The sequence below is a fragment of the Jatropha curcas genome, chromosome 4 (assembly GCF_041381405.1).
Source record: "Jatropha curcas cultivar XTBG-Jc1 chromosome 4, XTBG_Jcur_1.0, whole genome shotgun sequence".
NCBI classification, from domain to species: Eukaryota; Viridiplantae; Streptophyta; class Magnoliopsida; order Malpighiales; family Euphorbiaceae; genus Jatropha; species Jatropha curcas.
In genome coordinates, this window is record NC_143154.1 from 23,197,330 (window position 1) to 23,220,074 (window position 22,745).

Consider the following 22,745-nt stretch of genomic DNA (forward strand, 5'->3'; position numbering starts at 1 on the left):
TAGAACTGGAATCGAACCGAAAATTGACTGTTCCGGTTACGGTTTGGAACCGAACGGTTACTGTTCCAATTTCGGTTCCTTAACAGTTCCAAATTAACGGTTCGGCCGGTTATCCGATTGATTTTTCGGCATTATAAAACCAAAAGTTACGGAACATTTTTTTGTTGAAAATTTAAACTTTAAATATTTATGAAATAATTTTTAGAAAAAACTTGAAGAAAAAAAAAGGCTTAACTTAATTTATTTATTAAAAAAAAAGGCTTGAAATTTTCTTTTTTTCAGAAAAAGGGCTTGAACTTAATTTATTTTTTTAAATGAAATGGGGCATTTATAGTAAATCCAAAAAATTAATTTTCCACAAATACCATTAAAACTAGTCATTATATAGTTTTTAGGAGGGTTAATTTTGAAATTTCATAAAAATATTTGAAAAATAAAAAGAATTGTTGAAACCGGGTGGAACCGGAACCGCCGGTTCTAACCGGTTGGAAATACAGCCGATTCCAGCCAGTTCTAACGGGTTCTTAGAACCATCGGTTTACGGTTCCTCAAAAGTTAGAACCGGAACCAAACCGCATACCCCAATTCCAGTTCCAATTCTGACCGATTTCAATTCCTCATTCGATTCCAGTTCCCATTTTTTTGAACTGTCGGTTCCGGTTTAAAAAATTGGAAAATAGCCACCCCTAGTCATATATTTATTTGATGTTTGAGGATGTAATTTTGTTTCTTTAAAATTTTAGAACGAACCTTCTATATATTTGTCATACACGATCTCTTGGTTGAAATTGTTTCAGATTTTATTTTCCTTGGCTGTATTTACTATGAATATCGATGGATATAGATGAGATGAAGGAGCTTTTTATCTTTTCAATACAAATTAACGGCAAAAGCTCTTAAAATAGACGAAATGACTAAATGATTGGATGAGAGCAAAAATTAGGAGAGTGATAATGTATTTTTAAAAAATGAGGACTAAGTAGTATATTTGACCAAAGTCGAAAGATTAAATAATAATATGTTCCCATATAAATATAGTGCAAACAGAAAGTTAAAAAAAAAAAAAATGGTAGTAAGTATAGGACCTTGCTAAATAGCTCAATTGAACTAGCTCAAACGAGGAGTTATTGTATTTTCCACTTTTAATATTTAAAAATAATAACAATTAGTTGTTTTGACCATTTTATCCTCATTATTTTTTTCTCTAACAGTACAAAAAACAATGGTGTTTTCAATGCCTTAGTAATTTCAAGTGCTTTTCAATTTACTCAATTTTTTTTTCTCTCTTCAACAATTATCTCTTCATTGTCATCTTCTTCTCCATCCTCTAGCTAGGTCTCTAATCTATAAATAATTTTAAAAAACTATTATTTTTATTGTTGTGGTCTTCATCATCAATCACTCTCTTTAACTATTTAAAGTTGTTGCCTATAGAGAAGAGGTGACCAGAGTTGGATCAATGCTTCTCCATTTTTATTTCATTTTTGGCTCTTCTTCTGTTTTGTTCTTCGCGGTGTAAAATTTTGGTGGTTTAAGTAATTTTGTTTTATTGTTGTTCGTTTTTTTAATAATTATTAAGAAATAAAAATAATTCATTAAAATGTATTATGACAGCATTAGTTTATTAAAACAATGTGTGATGATTTTGAAAATGAGAATCTATTTTGACTTAAAGTATTAAATAAAATTGTTTAATAATAAACATAGTACTGAAAATTAGTCCGACCGGTTTAATTAAAGGCAGGACTGTGGTTCGATTTGAGTTGGATAGTCAAACTCGAACTGTCACGACCCGACTCCGTGGGCCGGACCGGCACTAGGGCCCAGGTAAGCATAAGGCCCCGAGGCCCGTAGTAAGCCTAATTACTCAACTTATACATTTCATACCATTTATAAAAAGTAACGCATACGACAAGGCCCAATTTAAATGCACAACCCTATAACTGCGGAGTTCAATAATATTCTGATAATAGAATAATTTATACATCCAAAATTAAATAACAACAATATAAAGTTTACATTTATAACTCTGCGGAGAAGAGTGCAGAGCTTCAGTCGAATCAACTGCTTCCTAGTACCTGGGAGGTTTGGAGAGAAGGGGGTGAATTTTACAACTCAGTGAATAATAATAAATAATGCACACCACATACAGTCAAGCAAATGCACCCTAGTATACTGAATGAACACACAACAGTCAATCATATGACATTACATCAGCACCCACAAACAATATCACCTTCAAATAATCACATCACGTGGAAATTAGTCAGTGGCGTCACCTAAACCCCCGACGAGCCGTCCTCTCAAACAGCCCATCCTCTCAAACATGTGCACCCGGGGAGCCAATCCCCCATATCTGGCCGACCGGTCTAATCCTCACTTGACCAGTCCTCTCAATATTTTATTTTACATTCTCTCTTTTCTTTTCCATATCATCAACATCATTTCATCAATTCATCAGGTGCACACGGGGGCGCCGATCTCCCATTTACCCGGCCGACGGTCCAATTTCATCAGTTCATCAGGATCCATATTTATCGACCGTCCTCACAAACCCAGGGTGACCCACTTCATCCCAACTCCACACAAACAGAGCACAGTATATACACAACACAAATAATCAAACAATTCATTTATTATAATACATCAATTTCATCCAAATGCACAATTATGCATAAGTATAATTATAGTGATCATAACATAATATTTTTGAGAAAATACAATATGTAAATATATAAAAATGTAATGTTATGCAAATGCAGTGTTGACATGCATTATTTATTATTACTCACAGTGATGGAGAGCGAAGTTCTAGCTTTGATTCTGTCCTGGAGGAGCACTAGATGGACCCGGGTGATCTAAGCAAAGTAAGAATGACGCAAAATTAATTCTATTAGATAAGATAATTCTTGACCACTCTAAAAATTTTATTTTATGTCTAAATTTTTATTTCTCTATCTAACTATATTTTATTTATTTTCTACCGAAATTTCGGCAGCATCTCCCCTAAAAATTGAACTATCCACCTGTTAAAATATCAACAATTTCATAAATATTCAATCTATACGGCCCATCCGTCGGGCAATTAATCAATTCAATTTCCCATCCTCCATCCGAAGAACAATATCAACATTTCCTTCAATTCTCAACATCACCACACAATCAAAATTATATATTACAATAACATTATATCTAAACTACCTTAATAAATTCAATACTATCATTATAAAGCTGTTAACTACTCATAATTACCAAATTAATTAATTATAAATAATAAAATTAATTTAATTAACTAGCACTACTAACATTAACTTAACTAAACTAATTTAACTACAAACCATTACTTTTATTCACTAAAACTAACTTAACTAAATAAACTAGCTACAACAATTAACTACAACTAACTTAACTAAATAAACTAGCTACAACAATTAACTACAACTAACTTAACTAATTAATTACTAACACTAACACTAACACTAACACTAACTCATCTAACTAAATTAACTAAATTTCCATTCATAGTTCCAAATAGTAATAATGTAACAAAATCCTCCAAATAAATCTGCAGAGTCGTTAGCTAAGGGTTTCAATCTATACATTAACTCTATTTACTTTAATCTCTTTAACTAAAATTAGGAACTCATGAATCCAACCGAAAAAGAGCCAGAATGCTGCTTACCTAGCTGCAAACGAGCTGAAAATCAAAATTTTTTTTGGTTAGCTTGGCAGGCGTTAGCTTGATCGGAGCTGGGGCAGACAGTGGCAGGTGAAGTTGCTAGAAGGGACGGAAGAGCTCAAATGGCCGATCCTAGGTGGTCGGAGGCGTGCTGAAGCAGTGGCAGAGCGGTGGCGCGACAGATCCACTGAGGCGCGATGCCTGCTTGATCAACGACAGAAGGAGGCCGGGCCTGCTCGTGCCGCGCGATCTGGTCCAAGGAGCTGGTGAAGTCGCTGACGGAGCTGCTGCGACGTCGAGCTGCAGCGAGGAGCGACAGCGGAGTGGCGGTAGCGCGCAGCTCTGCTGCTCTGTCCCTGTCTCGCCAAAAATGCAGGCGCACTGAAGAAGAAAGAAAGAAAAGAAAGGAAAGAAGAAGAAGAAGAAGAAGAAGAAGAAGAAGAAGAAAGAGAAGGAGGAGAAGGTGGCGGAGGTGAAGTCGCCGGTGGTCAAGAAACGCAGGAACGGGGGGAGGGGGAGTGAAGTGTGCTAAAAAATAGAGGAAAAAAAAAGAAATTTCTAGATGGTTTGGGTCGAACCGGTTCGATTCGGCCCCAATCCTCGATTTTCGATTGGTTTACGGCTTTTCCAATCGGTTTTTGATTCGATTTCTCACAGTGCTCGTACTAAAATATTACTATGAATTTTCCAGGCTGTCGGTTTATTAAATTTAAATGAAAAATCTTTAAAAATAAAAATTCGGGTTATTTCAGTCTCCCCCCCTTATAAAAATTCGTCCTCGAATTTTAAAAGTAACAAGTAACTGGAAAACAATGGTGGTTGTGCTTCTCACATAATCCTGCAACTGATAAAAGTTATTCACATTCAGTAGAATACTTGTTCTCCTGAGCAGCTAGATATCTACCATATCACCATAGTTAATTTAAACTTGAGTTGTACTATATCTACAAGTCAAATCAAGTAAAACACTCATAACCCAAGGCACAGATTCGACTCTAGTATTCACTGTTAACCGTAAGAATTTAAGTTCCTCATAACCTCTGTTCAAGTAAGGGTTATTACTCTCATTAGCTATTATAGGCAACAATCATTTCTAATTAATGAGAACAAATTCTTACCATTACTACAAGCTTATTTCAAACAAAATCATGACATTTCTCTAGCTAATTGCTATCAACCGATAGGAGATCCTGACTTATATCCCAATCTCATCACATATTTATCACCTTAACCATTTTCCAACGAAAGATAATATAATCTCCTTTCAAATCCTACTAATGAGAATTCATATTATACCATTTCTTAACTAATTATGACAAGAACTTATGCAACTAGTCAAGTTAGTTGTTGTCATGCCAAATATTCTTAATGCATTTTCTAAAATATGCACACACCATTCTATTACACTCAACTCCATAAAGAAGTCTAGCCAACATTTTTTTTTTTTTTTTTTATCTTGCTCAAGATGTAAAATTCTCCAAACCGTATTTTATATCCAATTTACCTAGGTCTACGTATCCAGATATCCTAAACAAGTAGTGCCTTTTGCTCTAGCTAAGTATGAGATTAAGGATATTAAACCTATAATCCAACTCCTGATTAAACTATGTCCTTTGTTTTATGTTTCTTCTTACCCATGAATACCTAAGAATATTCAGATAATAATATCATTGGGTTATTCTTTCTCTCCAAGTTTGTCTATCACCTCCAAATTCGTAAAATTTATACCTAATACAATCTAGGAATATCCTCAACCATAATTATGTTCTCTCTATATTCTTTACTCCAAACAAGGTTAATTCCTCATTGAATCCTTCAACATCAGAGTTGCAATGTACCATTCCTCGAATGGACCTAACTAATTAAGTATTCTCTTAAACCATAAGATCTGTCACAAACTGCCATTTATAACACAATTCTATTCATTCAATCATAATTTCCACCAATTGCTAAGAAATTCAGAATAGCTTTACATCGACTCCAAATCATATATGAATGACTCTCATCCTAATTGATATCTCAATCATTCCATGAGCAAATTTTAAATTAATAGATTACCATATTAACACACTTAAGTTGGTCTTCAAGTATAGTGAAGATGTAATCTTAGACCATCTTGTTAACACATCCGATAATCTTATAATTCATGTTTTCAGTTTTTGAATACTTGTGTGTATTCTTCTCCCTAAAATTATCCCAAATTCACTTGTTTATTCTTACACAAATCTCAATATTCCAAATGAACAGTAAATTAAAACCCCAGTTAGTTCATTGATATTTATAAAATACTCCAGATACCCTTCTGTTCCCTAGAGGCTTAATTATATCTCCCTTTCTCCATCCAATAAACTAAGTAACTTACAAAAATGCACTAAGTAATAGGAATTTCTTATTCTAACTACCTTGCATCAAGAAATTACATTTATTCACATTCATCGCCATCTCAAGCTGAATCTCATGATTCTTCATCAACTCTTATTCCCAGTTATTAGTATTAATAACATTCCTCACTTGTACATAATATATTTATAAGCTCATTATATGGATTCGATTCATATAACTCTTAAAACTATTTCCTAACTAGACGCTATCAAATGACAGAAGTCAAAAAAAATTTCTTACTCTCAAGTAGAAAGTCTATCTTTCTTCCTGAATGTAAGTACTTAGTTCTTTTCCTCATCGGGATTACAATCCTTGAATCATTTATCTATTTGTTTATCACCAAACATTCAATAGCTTCCTTCATTTGATCTCTTTTTAGATTCTAAATTTACTATTTATGAACATTTAAATTCTTAATATCCACCTTAGCTCTATTCTTCAAGAGATATAACAAGAAACTGTTCAATTATACAAATATTATTCTCCTTCAAATTATATTCAAATTATCATTTTCCTAATATAATTATCACCCAATATAATAGCGTTCCAATCCCAAAACCACTAATTACCTTTGCTATCTTTTACTTTTATTTTATTATACCTGGTCCATAAGATTAGTCTGGCTTATTAAACATCCTACATGTACTAGGATCTTAATTATATCACACATGGATCCACAAATACTTCTATTAACTATTACTCAATCTTTTCTATCCTAACAATAATCACTTATAATTTCTTGATCACTTTGTCTTAGAATTTATTCTCGTATAAGCATCGTGAGATCAACACGAACCAAAATTTTTCTACACTCATGAAATCCCAAAGTATAGAAGTCTTTATCCTAAATCCGCTGATGCATCATTATTCCTATTTTTACCAAATCTTGTTACCCATGACCCCTAATTTGTTAAAACTTTATATACTGATTATCCTCATTTAAATCATACTAATTTATACTCTTTCACGCTTCTGTAATTGATTCTTTTCTAAATATCCATACAATAACAGGACTAGTTTCATCCTTACTTATCTAATTCATTAGTATAACATCAATTCAATAATTGGATAATTATCTCTCCAGATCCAATGTCATTCATCAATACACTTAAATCATCATGCCCCACTATTTACATAACATAATTACCTTAATTCCCTTATAGAATTGTTCCTCGGATCATAGAATCTCCCATTAAATAAAAATCATTGTTTGTACTTTACATACCATCGAGTGTGCAACAATTATTTTAAACATCAAAAGACTAAATACCATTAGATAAACCATAAGATTCCGCAAGCCACACAATATCCACCAATATTATTCTTTATGAAAAATACTCATCACCAATTATCATATCAAATCACACCAAATCCTTCAATATTCAAACCCTATAAAAAAATCATGTATATCCATTCCATCCAGAAAAATATTTATCTCAATAATTATAAGAAATTCCACTAACCAACATCATGTAAATTTCATCAAATACATATGCTAATTTAATACTCTAATTAAATGGATTCTAATGTCCTCGAATCCGAATCATTTATTTCTCCTAATAAATAATTAGCAACTCATTCTCAATTCCGCAGCCACACATATACACACATTCATGCATTTTTATATATGTATTCCATATTCCACACGTATTAAATAAAAATAGCACAATTTCATCATCTAACTTCAACTTATTAATCCTATATACTTATCTTCTTACCTACTTAAATTATATATGAATATTATTTATTCCATAGAAGGATTTTAGCTTAAGTTTAAACCATCCCCTTAGCATCATTAGCTAAATCACATCTCTAAAGGACAAGGATACAAATTTTTAATCATTAAACAACTTGACTTTAACCTGATTGCGAAGAACGCAAGAACGTTGAAGGGGAAAGCAAGGAAGACTATATCAAGACATGACAGAAATTACTCCGCAGTTACATCTAGACTTATGAACTTTTGCTCTGATACCACCTTTGTCACGACCCGACTCCGTGGGCCGGACCGGCACTAGGGCCCAGGTAAGCATAAGGACCCCGAGGCCCGTAGTAAGCCTAATTACTCAACTTATACATTTCATACCATTTATAAAAAGTAACGCATACGACAAGGCCCAATTTAAATGCACAACCCTATAACTGCGGAGTTCAATAATATTCTGATAATAGAATAATTTATACATCCAAAATTAAATAACAACAATATAAAGTTTACATTTATAACTCTGCGGAGAAGAGTGCAGAGCTTCAGTCGAATCAACTGCTTCCTAGTACCTGGGAGGTTTGGAGAGAAGGGGGTGAGTTTTACAACTCAGTGAATAATAATAAATAATGCACACCACATACAGTCAAGCAAATGCACCCTAGTATACTGAATGAACACACAACAGTCAATCATATGACATTACATCAGCACCCACAAACAATATCACCTTCAAATAATCACATCACGTGGAAATTAGTCAGTGGCGTCACCTAAACCCCCGACGAGCCGTCCTCTCAAACAGCCCATCCTCTCAAACATGTGCACCCGGGGAGCCAATCCCCCATATCTGGCCGACCGGTCTAATCCTCACTTGACCAGTCCTCTCAATATTTTATTTTACATTCTCTCTTTTCTTTTCCATATCATCAACATCATTTCATCAATTCATCAGGTGCACACGGGGGCGCCGATCTCCCATTTACCCGGCCGACGGTCCAATTTCATCAGTTCATCAGGATCCATATTTATCGACCGTCCTCACAAACCCAGGGTGACCCACTTCATCCCAACTCCACACAAACAGAGCACAGTATATACACAACACAAATAATCAAACAATTCATTTATCATAATACATCAATTTCATCCAAATGCACAATTATGCATAAGTATAATTATAGTGATCATAACATAATATTTTTGAGAAAATACAATATGTAAATATATAAAAATGTAATGTTATGCAAATGCAGTGTTGACATGCATTATTTATTATTACTCACAGTGATGGAGAGCGAAGTTCTAGCTTTGATTCTGTCCTGGAGGAGCACTAGATGGACCCGGGTGATCTAAGCAAAGTAAGAATGACGCAAAATTAATTCTATTAGATAAGATAATTCTTGACCACTCTAAAAATTTTATTTTATGTCTAAATTTTTATTTCTCTATCTAACTATATTTTATTTATTTTCTACCGAAATTTCGGCAGCATCTCCCCTAAAAATTGAACTATCCACCTGTTAAAATATCAACAATTTCATAAATATTCAATCTATACGGCCCATCCGTCGGGCAATTAATCAATTCAATTTCCCATCCTCCATCCGAAGAACAATATCAACATTTCCTTCAATTCTCAACATCACCACACAATCAAAATTATATATTACAATAACATTATATCTAAACTACCTTAATAAATTCAATACTATCATTATAAAGCTGTTAACTACTCATAATTACCAAATTAATTAATTATAAATAATAAAATTAATTTAATTAACTAGCACTACTAACATTAACTTAACTAAACTAATTTAACTACAAACCATTACTTTTATTCACTAAAACTAACTTAACTAAATAAACTAGCTACAACAATTAACTACAACTAACTTAACTAAATAAACTAGCTACAACAATTAACTACAACTAACTTAACTAATTAATTACTAACACTAACACTAACACTAACTCATCTAACTAAATTAACTAAATTTCCATTCATAGTTCCAAATAGTAATAATGTAACAAAATCCTCCAAATAAATCTGCAGAGTCGTTAGCTAAGGGTTTCAATCTATACATTAACTCTATTTACTTTAATCTCTTTAACTAAAATTAGGAACTCATGAATCCAACCGAAAAAGAGCCAGAATGCTGCTTACCTAGCTGCAAACGAGCTGAAAATCAAAAGTTTTTTTGGTTAGCTTGGCAGGCGTTAGCTTGATCGGAGCTGGGGCAGACAGTGGCAGGTGAAGTTGCTAGAAGGGACGGAAGATCTCAAATGGCCGATCCTAGGTGGTCGGAGGCGTGCTGAAGCAGTGGCAGAGCGGTGGCGCGACAGATCCACTGAGGCGCGATGCTTGCTTGATCAACGACAGAAGGAGGCCGGGCCTGCTCGTGCCGCGCGATCTGGTCCAAGGAGCTGGTGAAGTCGCTGACGGAGCTGCTGCGACGTCGAGCTGCAGCGAGGAGCGACAGCGGAGTGGCGGTAGCGCGCAGCTCTGCTGCTCTGTCCCTGTCTCGCCAAAAATGCAGGCGCACTGAAGAAGAAAGAAAGAAAAGAAAGGAAAGAAGAAGAAGAAGAAGAAGAAGAAGAAGAAGAAGAAAGAGAAGGAGGAGAAGGTGGCGGAGGTGAAGTCGCCGGTGGTCAAGAAACGCAGGAACGGGGGGAGGGGGAGTGAAGTGTGCTAAAAAATAGAGGAAAAAAAAAGAAATTTCTAGATGGTTTGGGTCGAACCGGTTCGATTCGGTTCGATTCGGCCCCAATCCTCGATTTTCGATTGGTTTACGGCTTTTCCAATCGGTTTTTGATTCGATTTCTCACAGTGCTCGTACTAAAATATTACTATGAATTTTCCAGGCTGTCGGTTTATTAAATTTAAATGAAAAATCTTTAAAAATAAAAATTCGGGTTATTTCACGAACCCTTGATTTTTAAATTTTCATTGTCTCCCCCTTCAAAAACTAAATCCGTAATTATAAATTAAGGGCAAAATAAAAAATAAAATGAATAGTTTAACTCATTAGAAGCGAAGAATCGTTTTCCTAATTAATTTTATGCAACCAGTACATGTAAGTAACTTAGGCCAACAATGCAAAAAAAAAAAATAATAATAAAATAAAAATAAAAATCAAAATAAAAATCAAAATTATTAGAAGTTTGTAGATAAATTATTCTTTTTGTATCAATGGTTTGATCTTGTTGCGGAATTTAGCGTGGTAATGAATAAATATTTAGTTTTGATAATTGATGATAAAATGAGAAGCAAAATAATAAATGGAAGAGACACAAGATTTACGTGGAAACCCTCCAATGTAGAGGGAAAAAACCACGGGCGAGAGAGGAGTAAATGCACTATGAAAAATATGGAGATACAAATGATTTTACATCCATACAAAAGACACTCAAGATAACACCTGATTACACTCAATGAATATGGCAAGAGTGTATATATATATGAAAAGGTGGTATATGAAGAAAGTGGATAGTTTTAGAGAAATGCTCTTGGAAGATTTCTCTCTTGGATGAATTTCACTTGTTTAATCTTATGAATTTGCTCCAAGCAAGGTTGCCTTATATAAAGGTGTATCACCATGTGAACAAATTTCAAGTCTTCCTTTCATTGTTGAAGATGTGTCATCCTAGTCCAAGTTAGCTCACCAATATTGCCAACCAACATTGAATTTTCTTAGCCACCAAAAGATTAGTAGTGTGAAACATTCAAGCCACCAAAAAACTAGTAGTGTGAACCAACATTGAAGCCACCAAAAGACTAGTATAAGCCATGAAAAACATGTTTCTTAGCTACCAAAGGACTAGTAGTGTGAATCTTAGAATTATAAGGCAATTTTAACAGATCTGATTAGATAAGGTTTATATACACTCGATATTTAAGTGGTTCTATACAATAAACCAATCAAAAAGAGAGTTTTAAAAATGTATAATTAAAAAAAATTTAAGACTATTTTATTTTTTTTCCACGGTATGATTAGAAATACTTTCATTTAAACTAAAATATTATCTATGATTGGTTGCTTAAGTGGACTCATAAGCTAGGTATGAGTAAGTCTTTTCCTAATCTACTAATAAATTCATTCCTTATCTTCTGAGATACGAATTAAATATATTACCGTTTACTTCCTTTGGATTGATAGTGGATGATTGCAAGTTTTTAAGCCAAATTCCTAATACTGCTTTGGCATGGATTCGAATGAAAGAAAATAAGTTCGCTTACGGCTTAGCTTGAGATGTTTGTAGTATCTGATTTTTACTCGTTTCAAGTAAATATAATATAATTTATATAAATAATTTTCTATTAATTTAAATATATAATTTTTTATTATAAATTAAAATATTATCAATAGTTTATATTATTAAAAAACTAAAAGCATTAGCAGAATAGAAAATAATATTTTATAAAATAATAAAATAAAAAATTCAATAACTAAATAACTCGTTGAGGAAAAAACATATCTACAATAAAAAATACTCAATAACTAAATAATTTGTTAAGAAAATAATATATTTATGATAACAAAATATTATTATAATTTGATAATCAAATTTTCATGTATCAACCAATTTAAATTTAATTAACCTAATTTTTTTTATAAAAAATGAGAAATCAATATTAGTTATTATAATAATTAATATATTAATCATTATTTTAGAGGATCATTTATAATATTGATTTTTTTTTTTTACTTTTTACTAAAGTTATGATTATACAATTACTTTTATGATTAATTTTTTTTTGAAAAAAAATTTTCTTTCAACATGTTAGATGGTTTATTAATATAACTCGTTATATTATAATTTTATAAATTATATATATTTCTGGTAAGTTTTATTTTCTATTTTATATCAAACAATAAATCTTATGATATATTTTTTAATAAATAATAATAAAGTACATCTATTATTTGTAAAATAAATTACTTGTAGGAAATAATTATAACTAACCAAATTACAGATTTATTATAAATAATAATTAAATATATCATATTTTTACCATATTTAATATGTATCTTATATAATATAATATAACTAATCAAAATTAGATTACCTTTAATTTTTCATTAAGTGGATAAAAAAGCTAAAATACTTTCTTATATACTATAATTTTAAAATTTCGAAGTTAAAGCATTTTAAGTTAAAATTTCTATTACTACGTTGGGATGTAAAATATTCTCAAGACTCAGCTAACTTCGTCATGAAGTTTGTACGTACAAGCTTTTTTTCTTTATTCCAATTCTTCGTCATGAAGGATACATATATCGTCGTTCATTGTAGCTTGGTAGAAGCTTGGTAGAAGCATCTATCTTGCTTTCATTCAACGCAATTATTGGACGTACAAGGATGTTTCTATTATATATTTGTTGACTTTAAGTCAAGGTGCTTTTTTTCTTTATTCCAATTCTTTAGGTGATGTTGGCATTGTGGAGAAACATACATATATCGTCGTTCATTGTAGCTTGGTAGAAGCTTCATCTTCATCTTCACCTTCACCTTCATCTTCTACATACGTTACAGGAGCATCTATCTTGCTGTCGTTCAGCGCAATTACAGGCCTACTCCTTCCCTTAATTTCTTTTAGTGTAATTTTAAACTACTCGTTCAATCTCTCTCTGTAATATTTCTGTTTGTTGGGATCGTGTAAAGAAAATGGAGAGGAAGATGAAAGAAATGAAGAAGGGAAAAAAGATTATGGGTAGAGGATTAATAGATGAAGTGTTTTCTTGGTCCATTCATGATGTGCTCAACGATGGCCTTTACAAATTCCAGGTTGGGTATTCTCACTATATGTATAATCTCCTTTTAGGTGTTTTTTCAGTTGTTTCTTGCATGCAGCTGATAGATTAATTGAAGATTTTTTTAAGGAATTGCATCTTTCAATTTATATATGGGAAGGTTGATATCAGAACTTTAGAACTTGGGGAGGTCAAAATAAATTTTTCAAAAGTTAGGAATCAAAATGCAGAAAAAAATTTTTAATTCTAATTTATAATGCAAATTTAAAAAAAATTCTGGAGTTTGAAGGGCCCGCGCTCCCTCCGCCCATGGTTGATAGGCAAATGATGTTATTCAATTTTTATTTATTTTTTAATCATTAATAATATATTATTATATTGTCCTCTCACAATATATTAGCAAGCAGCTTAGATTTGACATTTGCATTGTGTAATTTTATTTTTTTTAATTATATACTATTATCATTTTCTTTATTATGTATAGAAAATATTAACCATAAATAAAATAAGGCTAATTAAATTCATTAAAATTATATAAAATGCTTTCTTGCATTCCACAAAACAATTTTATCTGATGTACATCAACTTGAAATATTATCTAGAATTTATTTGCTTTATTTTTAAAATACCCTAACTATAATAATTTTAGACAATTAGAAAAATGAAGAGTTCTGTCATAAAATTTTAAATTATTTAAATTTGTGGAATTCATTTAAAAATTTTATTTTATTTGGTAAAATTTAGTTTTGTTATAGTTAAATCTATAGAATATAATTTGCAGAATTGAAATCTTCATTGTATTCATACCAAACACAAAATTTAAATTTATAAATAAATTTCATAAAATTTTGTGAAATTCATTATAGTCTATAATGTTTTGTAAGGGAGATGAATATCATCTGTGTGGTCTACAATGTTTTCTGAGTACTTTAGTGATCAAAAGTAATTTGACCAAGAAAAATATTATGATTTTTAAATCACAATCAGCAAATATCAACTTTGCTTACATAATTAAAGGGGAAGTGTAATTTTCATAAACTAATTTAGGATTTGTTCCGTAAGAGCTTTTAGAGTAGTGTTTAGTGTTTTGATCGGTTTAAAACACAATTATTTAATTAATTACTATATTCGGTAATATCACATTTATCCTAACGTTTAAAGTTTGAGGTAGTATTTTATGAAATGTTATCCTCATTAACGTTTAGGATTTTATAAATTTTTTATATCGCTTATGTCTATCTTGTGTTTATCTTATTTTCTATTACTTTATTCTTTTTTGTCTTTTTATATTAAATAGCTAATCAAACACTTATTTTTACCGAACATTTCTATTTTAACCGCTATATAAATAGCTAACTACTAACATCTAACAACTAGTAAAACAGCTAAGAACTAGTAATAGCTAACATCTACTAGAATGTACCGCTAAAGTTACCGAACATATGCCCTTAATTAATTGTTTGAAGAAAAAAAATCTGATTTCTGCTCTTATATCTAAATTAATGTTTATTGTATTTAAAAATAAAAAAATCCTTAATGTACTTGTATTTAGGTCTCTTAAGTTTTTCAAGAAATGACATGATGGGAACCTAAAGTTGATATGCTTAATTAACAAAAATAAAAAGAATATGCTATAATTGGAAAAAAATAATAAGGGTCTGTTCGGCAATATTAATTACTTTACTAATTGTTAATTGAATTAGTTGATTAATTAGTTGAATTCGAGAGAAAAAAATGCACGATATGATTATTAAAAAATTAATTAATCTCAATAAAACGCTAAAAATAGATTGTTTAACGTGTTGTAAAGAGCTCCCTCAAAACTCCAAAAAGCTATTATGAAAGCGTTGCGGGGTAGCTGTAGAAGTTCATAAGTTATTAACTTTTTTTTTCTTGATTTCTACAATTTTTATATTAAAAAATAAAAATTATAAATTTTATCCTTTCTTTTGCACTTAACTAATAAAATTAAATTTTATTTATTTATTTTAAGAAATGAATGAAATGATCTTTCACATTTGCTTCTGCTAAAAAAATAGTCTATTAATCTAAAAATATGCATTACTGAGAACTCTTTCGGTCTTGAAAGGATAATTATAATAGGCTAAGTATTTGAATGCCTTTTTGTAGTAGGAATAAAAGAGAAAAAAAAATCTCAAATTAAATTTTTTTCATTTTTCTATTTAGATGTTAAAATAATTTTATGATTAAGACAATATCATTTTTGTTGTATTCAACTACACACTTTTTTTAAAAAATAACTTTTAGATACTTTATAATTAAAATTTTTATATAAAATAAAAATTATTTATTGAGAATAAAAAAGTATTTAAATATTTCAAATTAAAAAAGTTAGATAAATTAATTAACTTGTAAACGTATTTTTGTTATAATATAAAATTCTTTTTATCATTTAAAAATTTGTAGATGAAAAATATCCAACTTTTAGCAAAAATTAAGTGGTCAAATTCGAATTGTTAATTGTTAGTTGATTTTAAGCATTAATTAATCCAAATTTTAAGGATTAAATAATAATTTACCTTATTTATTAATAAACCAAAAGAGGATTTTGGATTCACCAATCACAATGCCTAATAATTACAAGCGAAAAATGTTTGCATTGATGATTCTTTTTTTTAGTACAGGAAAGAGATATTCGAATCTGAATCTATTGTTAAGTCATACGTGCATTTATTATTAGCCAATGTCATTGTGTGCATATTGAAAACTTTTAAATACATGAAATTTGTCAAAATTCATATATTTCATGAGTTATAATTTCATGGATTTAATGAATATTTATAAAATATAGAAAATATCTAAGAATTTCTCACCCATGTGTATTTGTAATTTTAAATGTAAGAGCGATTTGAGAAAATTTTTCAAAATCCATGAATTGTGTCTTTTCAACAATCAGATGATAAAATTCAGTGCTTATTTCAAATCTGATGTCCCACTAATATTCAGTGCTTATTTCAAATCACATCTTCTGTCAATTAAGGATACATCTGATAATATTCAGTGGACATTACCTTTATTATCTTCATGCAGTTTTAGTTACTATGGGAATAAATTATCTTAGAATAAGTAGAACAAAATGGGTTGTTAGGTTTATTATTAGTTTGGTTTATTTGAGACTTGGCCATTCTTTACCTTCTGCCTTTGCATTGTCTATGATACATAGTCATGTATCTTTGAATAATAGATTATTTCTCACAGACCATAGCATAATCTGGAAGCGCTTTTGCATTTAAACTATGATATTATGTTTTTATTGATGGCACTTGATTCTGCTATCCCTGGCAGTAATTAAGTAATTAGGGGGAGCCATGGGCCAGTCCAGTCAGATTCTGGCTTGGAATTGGCGGCTCCAGTTCATGGAATTCTGGAAAAGGAGCTGTTCTGCTTGAAGTCCTATTCTGGTTGGTTTCAGGGACAACTTGTTTTTAATAATCCAGTCTGGAACCAGCTAGTTCGGAACTGCAGACAGTTTCCGATCTGTTCTGGTCAGTTTTTTGAGGGATAGTTAGAGATGCAGTTTATAACCGTAGGACTACGGTTCCAGTCCAGCTCTAGCAGTATCTATGTTATTTTCATTCCTGAAGCATGCATTTTCCTGTAATTTTTTTGACAAAATTTCTTTTAACAAAAAAAAAATAATAATAAAAATAAAAATAAAAATAAAAAAAAATAAAAAAACATAATAAGTTTTTGCAACTCCACAAATCTTATTCCCATTCTCAATTCCTGTTGTCTTGTTACAGGTGAAGAAGATTCCAGACACATTCATGTCAACAACACATTATCTGAAAACATTCATTACCCCACTTCTTGAAGAAACACATGCCGAGTTGTCTTCAGGCATGCAAGGACTGTCTCGAGCACCTGCAAGTGAAATATCCTCTATTAAGATATCTAAGGGGTATAAACTTCCAAAAGACTTGTTTTATGAAATTTCACTAAAAAGAGGAGGGACTAAGAACAATGGAGTAGTATATGAGCCTGTGGTTGGAGATCTTATTGCCTTGGCTGATGTGAGACCAAAATGTACTGGTGATTTGAGCAGGTCCAAACAATCTTATCTTATTGCTTATATTCATGGAGTCAAAGGTGACTTTTCTGATAGACTCTCAATAATATCGTCAAAGCCTGTAGTGCTTGAACAAGATATTCAAAAGAACAAGAAAGAAACATTTTTAGCTGTTTTTTTGATAAACTTGACGACAAATATTCGCATATGGAGAGCATTAAACTCAGAACTGGAAGGAAAGAACATGAACATTATTCAAGAAGTGCTGCAAAATAATTCTAGTGTAAGAATCATGGTTAATTTCTTGTTTCTTCAATATCCTATACTAAGGGCTTGTTTTGGCATTACAATTGTTTTGGCAGATTTGGAGCTAAACATATGGAGTATTTTGTTGGCCTTATGAATATAGATTTTTCACAATATGATTTCTTATGGACCTAAAACTAATTTTGGGAAAAAGCAAATTAAATATGAGCTTTTCCTATGATTAGTTTTAGGCCAATAAAAATAAAATTACAAAAATCCATTATTCATTGAATAATGAGAATCTTGCTTATTTTTCATCCAAATTTGTTATTTGAAAAAATAATGCTAAGTTTCTTTCCTTAAAACTGTTAACATCTTTGGCAAAAAGTTTCTTTGCTCTCAGCTTATTATTGTGTATAATAAACACAGCCGCAGATTTTTCTTTGCATACTTTGATTGTATAAATCTAAACCCAATCTCCTCGTAATTGTTTCTGTATGTGACACATGTACTTTCTACAACCTAATAATATATCATTTCTTGCAGGATGGTGAGAAGTGTAGCACCTGCTCTTCTAGAGACAAAAAAGGTGCTTTCTTGTCATGCATAAAGGACATATCCTGCTCTTCTGACTTCAATGATTCACAAAAAGCTGCAGTTCTGAGTTGTATCAGTACACGGGACTGCTCACATCGGAATTCTGTCAAACTAATATGGGGGCCTCCAGGAACAGGGAAAACAAAGACGGTTGGTTTTCTGATACATGCCCTATTTACAATGAAATGCAGGACACTTACTTGTGCTCCAACTAACATAGCAGTGTTGGAAGTGGCAATGCGCGTGCTGAATTCAGTTGTCAAGTTGCTTGAATATGATACTTACGGTATTGGAGATATAGTTCTGTTTGGCAATCAGGAAAGGATGAATATTGACAATCAGAGTGACCTTTACGATGTATATCTTGATAATCGTGCAGACATACTTTACAGTTGTTTAGCTCCAGTGTCTGGGTGGAATCATAGTCTGGCATCAATGATAAATTTGCTCGAAGACCCTGAAGAGCAGTACCATCTTTACTTGCAAGAAATCCCAACGGAGAAAGACAAAGTGGATAAAACTGATAAAAATTGTGAACGAAAGAATAAAAAGAGTAAGGTAAAACGGAAGGAAAGTTTGCATATTGGGAAAGATAAGCAAAAATTGAAAGATAAGGAAGTGGAAAATGGAGATGGCTGCTCTAAGAACAAGAAAATTGAAGAAAAGGTTGGAAAACATTCTCATTTGACATTAGAGGAATTTGTAGAGAAAAGATTCAAATCCATTGGAGAACAGTTGAAATTTTGCATTACAAATTTGTATACACATTTACCAACGTCTTTTATTCCATTGAACTTGCTGAAAAAAATGATGAGTTCTCTTGATTTGCTGAAGTCTCTTGAAAATTTGTTGGTTCGTATTAATATTCGTAATCAAGATTTGAAGCAACTTCTCAAGAAAAATGAGGATGTGGGAAGCAGCGTTCATAACCATTTGAAGCTGAGGAACAAAATTAATGAGTGTCTTACTACACTAAAATCACTTCCTCAAACATTCCCAGTTCCAAATTTCTCCAATATTTATAAAATAAAAGAATTTTGCTTGGGGAATGCTTGTCTGCTTTTTTGTACTACATCAAGCTCCATTAAATTGCACAAAAAAAGAATGGCGCCTATACATTTTTTGGTTATTGATGAAGCTGCACAGCTTAAAGAATGTGAATCAAATATTCCCTTACAACTCTCTGGTCTTCGCCATGCTGTTCTTGTTGGAGACGAAAGACAATTGCCAGCAATGGTTAATAGCAAGGTTTGGAATTTCTGACCTGATTATATTCCTTTGTCTTCCATTCTCAGTAAAATGCTCTTCATTTTTTCATATTTTGACAAATATAATGATCATTAGATTTCTGAGAAAGCTGGATTTGGAAGAAGTTTGTTTGAGAGGTTGGTAAAGAATGGATACAAAAGGTACCTCCTCAACATCCAATACAGAATGCATCCTTCCGTAAGCTTATTTCCAAATAGAGAATTCTATGGCAAGCAGATTTTGGATGCCCCGAATGTCAAAGAAATAAGTCATGAAAAACATTTCCTTGAAGGAAATATGTATGGTTCCTATTCATTTATAAACGTAGCCCATGGGAAAGAGGAATTTGATGAGTTCCATAGTTTGAAAAATATGGTTGAGATTGCTGTTATTGCTGAAGTACTCGCAAACCTATATGAAGGTATCAATTTAACTTTGGCTAGGAAATTTTAATAGTCTGTTTAGCATTGAGGTTGAAACTGCTTTTTCGAGAAAGCATCATTGCAGATGCTATTAGAAAAATAGTTTGGGAGTGATGGTTAGCTACTTTGAAGCTTTTATGATCAAATAGTGAGAAATTCAGCTTAAAAATGACATATGGTCAATATTTCAATGTTTATGTTTCTCTTAAAAACAGCTCAAACCTTAATTTCAAACAGAACTTAAGTACTCATTGTGGGATTAAGCGGTGTCTTTGTTTTTGCATTACAGAATTCATAAGAACAAAGAAGAAGGTTAGCATAGGTGTCGTATCACCATACAAGGCTCAGGTTCATGCAATTCAAGAGAAGATTGGAAAAAAATACAGTTCAAATTCTGATGGGGAATTCTCTGTAAATGTCCGCTCCATTGATGGTTTTCAAGGTGGTGAAGAGGATGTGATAATGTTTTCCACTGTTAGATCTAACAACAAAGGATCTGTGGGTTTTCTTTCCAACTGTCAAAGAGCAAATGTAGCACTAACACGCGCAAGGTGTTAATTGAAAACTGAAAATTATAGTCTCAGCAGTAGCTTAAATATTTTATTTTTCTCCTATTATTGATATAGAAATTATAAGTTTTGGTTTGGTTGTGTAGATATTGCCTTTGGATATTTGGAAATGAAGCAACTTTAAGTAAGAGCAGCTCTATTTGGAGAAAGGTAGTCAGTGACGCCAAGTTGCGAGGCTGCTTCTATAATGCTGATGATGACAAAAGATTGGCAGAAGCTATTATAGCTGCCCTAATTGCGCTTGACCAAATTGGTATTTTTTATAGTTATTTACATTTTTTTTCCTTTTATATTATGTACTTTTCATGGTTGCTTCGCTTGCCTGATATAACAATGAAGTGCTTTTGGCTCAATTATGAGCATTGCAAAGTCAGACCAAAAATAGTTGGATATGTCTAAAAACTTTCTACACTTATATATAGTTGAATTTTACTTATCAGTAAAACTAATCGCAAAAAATTTTATTGTGACTTTCAGATGCTAAAAACTTGCTGACAAGCACTTCTGGAGGTGATGCTATTAAACTTTCAGAATCATTTTCATCACTCAGTATAAGGAATGAATCAACTTCTTCTGGCACAATTCAAAAGTACGTATTTAGAGAGTTATTTTCAGTACAAAAAATTGATGCTTTTGTTCCCCATTTCAACTGGTATAGGATTTTAATGTCACCTGCTAAATATGTTCTGACCATTTTGAAAGGACTAAATATTTTGCGTTAATGATGAATAGAAAACAAGTCAAGTTGAAGTACCAAGTCAGAGTAAAGCCAATGCATCTGGATCAAACCCAAGGAAATAAGGATCCAATATAAATCTGAGGTAAGATTTTTCAAGATCAGGGACAAATTTAGAATTGGAGTTTTTTGGAGGATCAAAGTGAAAATAGCATCTGTTTTTTGTTTTCTCTTTCCCCCTCAAAACTTAATGAGCGAACTACGGATTAGTCGGAATTTATTAAAATATAAATTTTGACAATTAAATTTCATCGAACCTCATACTAATTAGCATTTTATCCTAAGACTTTTTATACCAGTAATTTGTTTTTTACACTCTGTTTCAAAATAACGAAGGAATCAAAATAATGGAAGAAAATATTAATCAATTGTTAATTTTCTTTCTTTCCATTGTTATTTTCCACCCATGTGTTTGGATAATGAAAGAAAAAAAAAATTATTATCTTTTGTTTGGAAAAGACAATTTTAGAGGAAAAAGTTGTTAATGTTGATATCTTACCATTTGAACTTCACCAATCCTTTCAAAGGACTTTGATGATCATATAACTTCAATATTTAGCTAAGAATAGTTTGCATATTCAGGTAATTGTATAAAAATTGGAGAAATTTCAACATTCCACCATTATTCTTCCCAAATGGAGAGATTCTATTTATATTCCTTTATTATTTTTTCTTATTTTCCAAACAAGATAAAATTGTTTTCCCCAGATATTTTTCTCAGCTATTTTTGATTTCTTCAAAAAAATAACTCCATCGAAACAGAGTATTAATTAATTAATTAAAAAAATTTAGAGATGGAGTAAGCAATTGAGTGAATGAAATTACAGAGATAAGTCAAACTACAGGGACTAGACAATAATTCTTCCATTTTTAATTGGTCAGGTGCTGAAACGTCAATACTGATCCTGCTGAATTGTTCTGATAAAAGACGTTGGCAATGCAGGTAACAGACTTTCCAGAGATTATTCATATGCTGTAACTCAATTTTGTATCATTATTTTGTTTTACAACTCAATTTTGTTGCTTCTACAATTTCTCCAATTATATAAGAATGGAGATGGCAACAATGAGTACAAGGGCAATGATAATGGAATGGAGACGGCAAAAGGAGGCAGTTATTATAAGCAAAGGCTAGCAACAATTGGCGATTCCAAACTGTACTTCAACTTTACAATAGCACGTTACGTAAGAAATGAAGGCATACTTCAGACAAAGCATAACGTAATTAATGGATTCTTAGTTTATCTTTTTAGTGAAGCATATCCAGCTATAACTCACTTTATATAAATCTAAACTTACAAAGCACACAGAGCTCATTGGGCATTGCGTTTTGAGCTATGTTATATTAAGATTTAGCCAAACTGTAGCTTAA

The 22,745-nt window shown here is 31.6% G+C and overlaps 1 protein-coding gene and 2 long non-coding RNA genes across 5 annotated transcripts; 1 reads left to right on the forward strand and 2 right to left on the reverse strand.

Moving 5' to 3' along the window:
• Positions 1-1,922: 1,922 nt before the first annotated feature.
• On the reverse strand, positions 1,923-4,757 carry LOC149497015 (uncharacterized). Its single transcript, XR_016320431.1, has 3 exons — positions 3,683-4,757; positions 2,793-2,858; positions 1,923-2,078 (listed from the first exon to the last, which is right to left on the reverse strand). It is a non-coding gene; the product is annotated as an uncharacterized LOC149497015 (long non-coding RNA).
• A 3,425-nt stretch (positions 4,758-8,182) lies between these two features.
• LOC149497016 (uncharacterized) lies at positions 8,183-10,637 on the reverse strand. Its single transcript, XR_016320434.1, has 2 exons — positions 9,053-10,637; positions 8,183-8,338 (listed from the first exon to the last, which is right to left on the reverse strand). It is a non-coding gene; the product is annotated as an uncharacterized LOC149497016 (long non-coding RNA).
• Positions 10,638-13,096: 2,459 nt separating this feature from the next.
• LOC119371492 (uncharacterized) lies at positions 13,097-22,630 on the forward strand. 3 transcript variants are annotated; one of them, XR_016320460.1, is made up of 10 exons: positions 13,098-13,559; positions 17,290-17,838; positions 18,348-19,646; positions 19,743-20,067; positions 20,358-20,619; positions 20,724-20,890; positions 21,115-21,226; positions 21,370-21,458; positions 22,256-22,316; positions 22,424-22,630. XR_016320460.1 is itself a non-coding variant. In XM_089720221.1 (9 exons), exons 1-8 carry the CDS (start codon positions 13,440-13,442, stop codon positions 21,449-21,451), a joined length of 2,916 nt encoding a protein of 971 aa, XP_089576347.1. In that variant the 5' UTR covers positions 13,097-13,439; the 3' UTR covers positions 21,452-21,458; positions 22,424-22,630. The 3 variants fall into 3 exon arrangements, 2 of the variants coding, with proteins under 2 accessions (XP_089576347.1, XP_089576346.1); XM_089720221.1 differs by lacking the exon at positions 22,256-22,316 and having other exon boundaries at positions 13,097-13,559; XM_089720220.1 differs by having other exon boundaries at positions 22,256-22,630.
• Positions 22,631-22,745: the final 115 nt, after the last annotated feature.

Coding starts and splice junctions, on each gene's coding strand:
- LOC119371492 (XM_089720221.1), top strand. CDS start 13,440: ATGGAGAGGAAGATGAAAGAAATGAAGAAGGGAAAAAAGATTATGGGT. Junction 19,647..19,742: donor CAGCAATGGTTAATAGCAAG/GTTTGGAATTTC, acceptor AATGATCATTAG/ATTTCTGAGAAAGCTGGATT. Junction 21,227..21,369: donor TCTTCTGGCACAATTCAAAA/GTACGTATTTAG, acceptor AATGATGAATAG/AAAACAAGTCAAGTTGAAGT.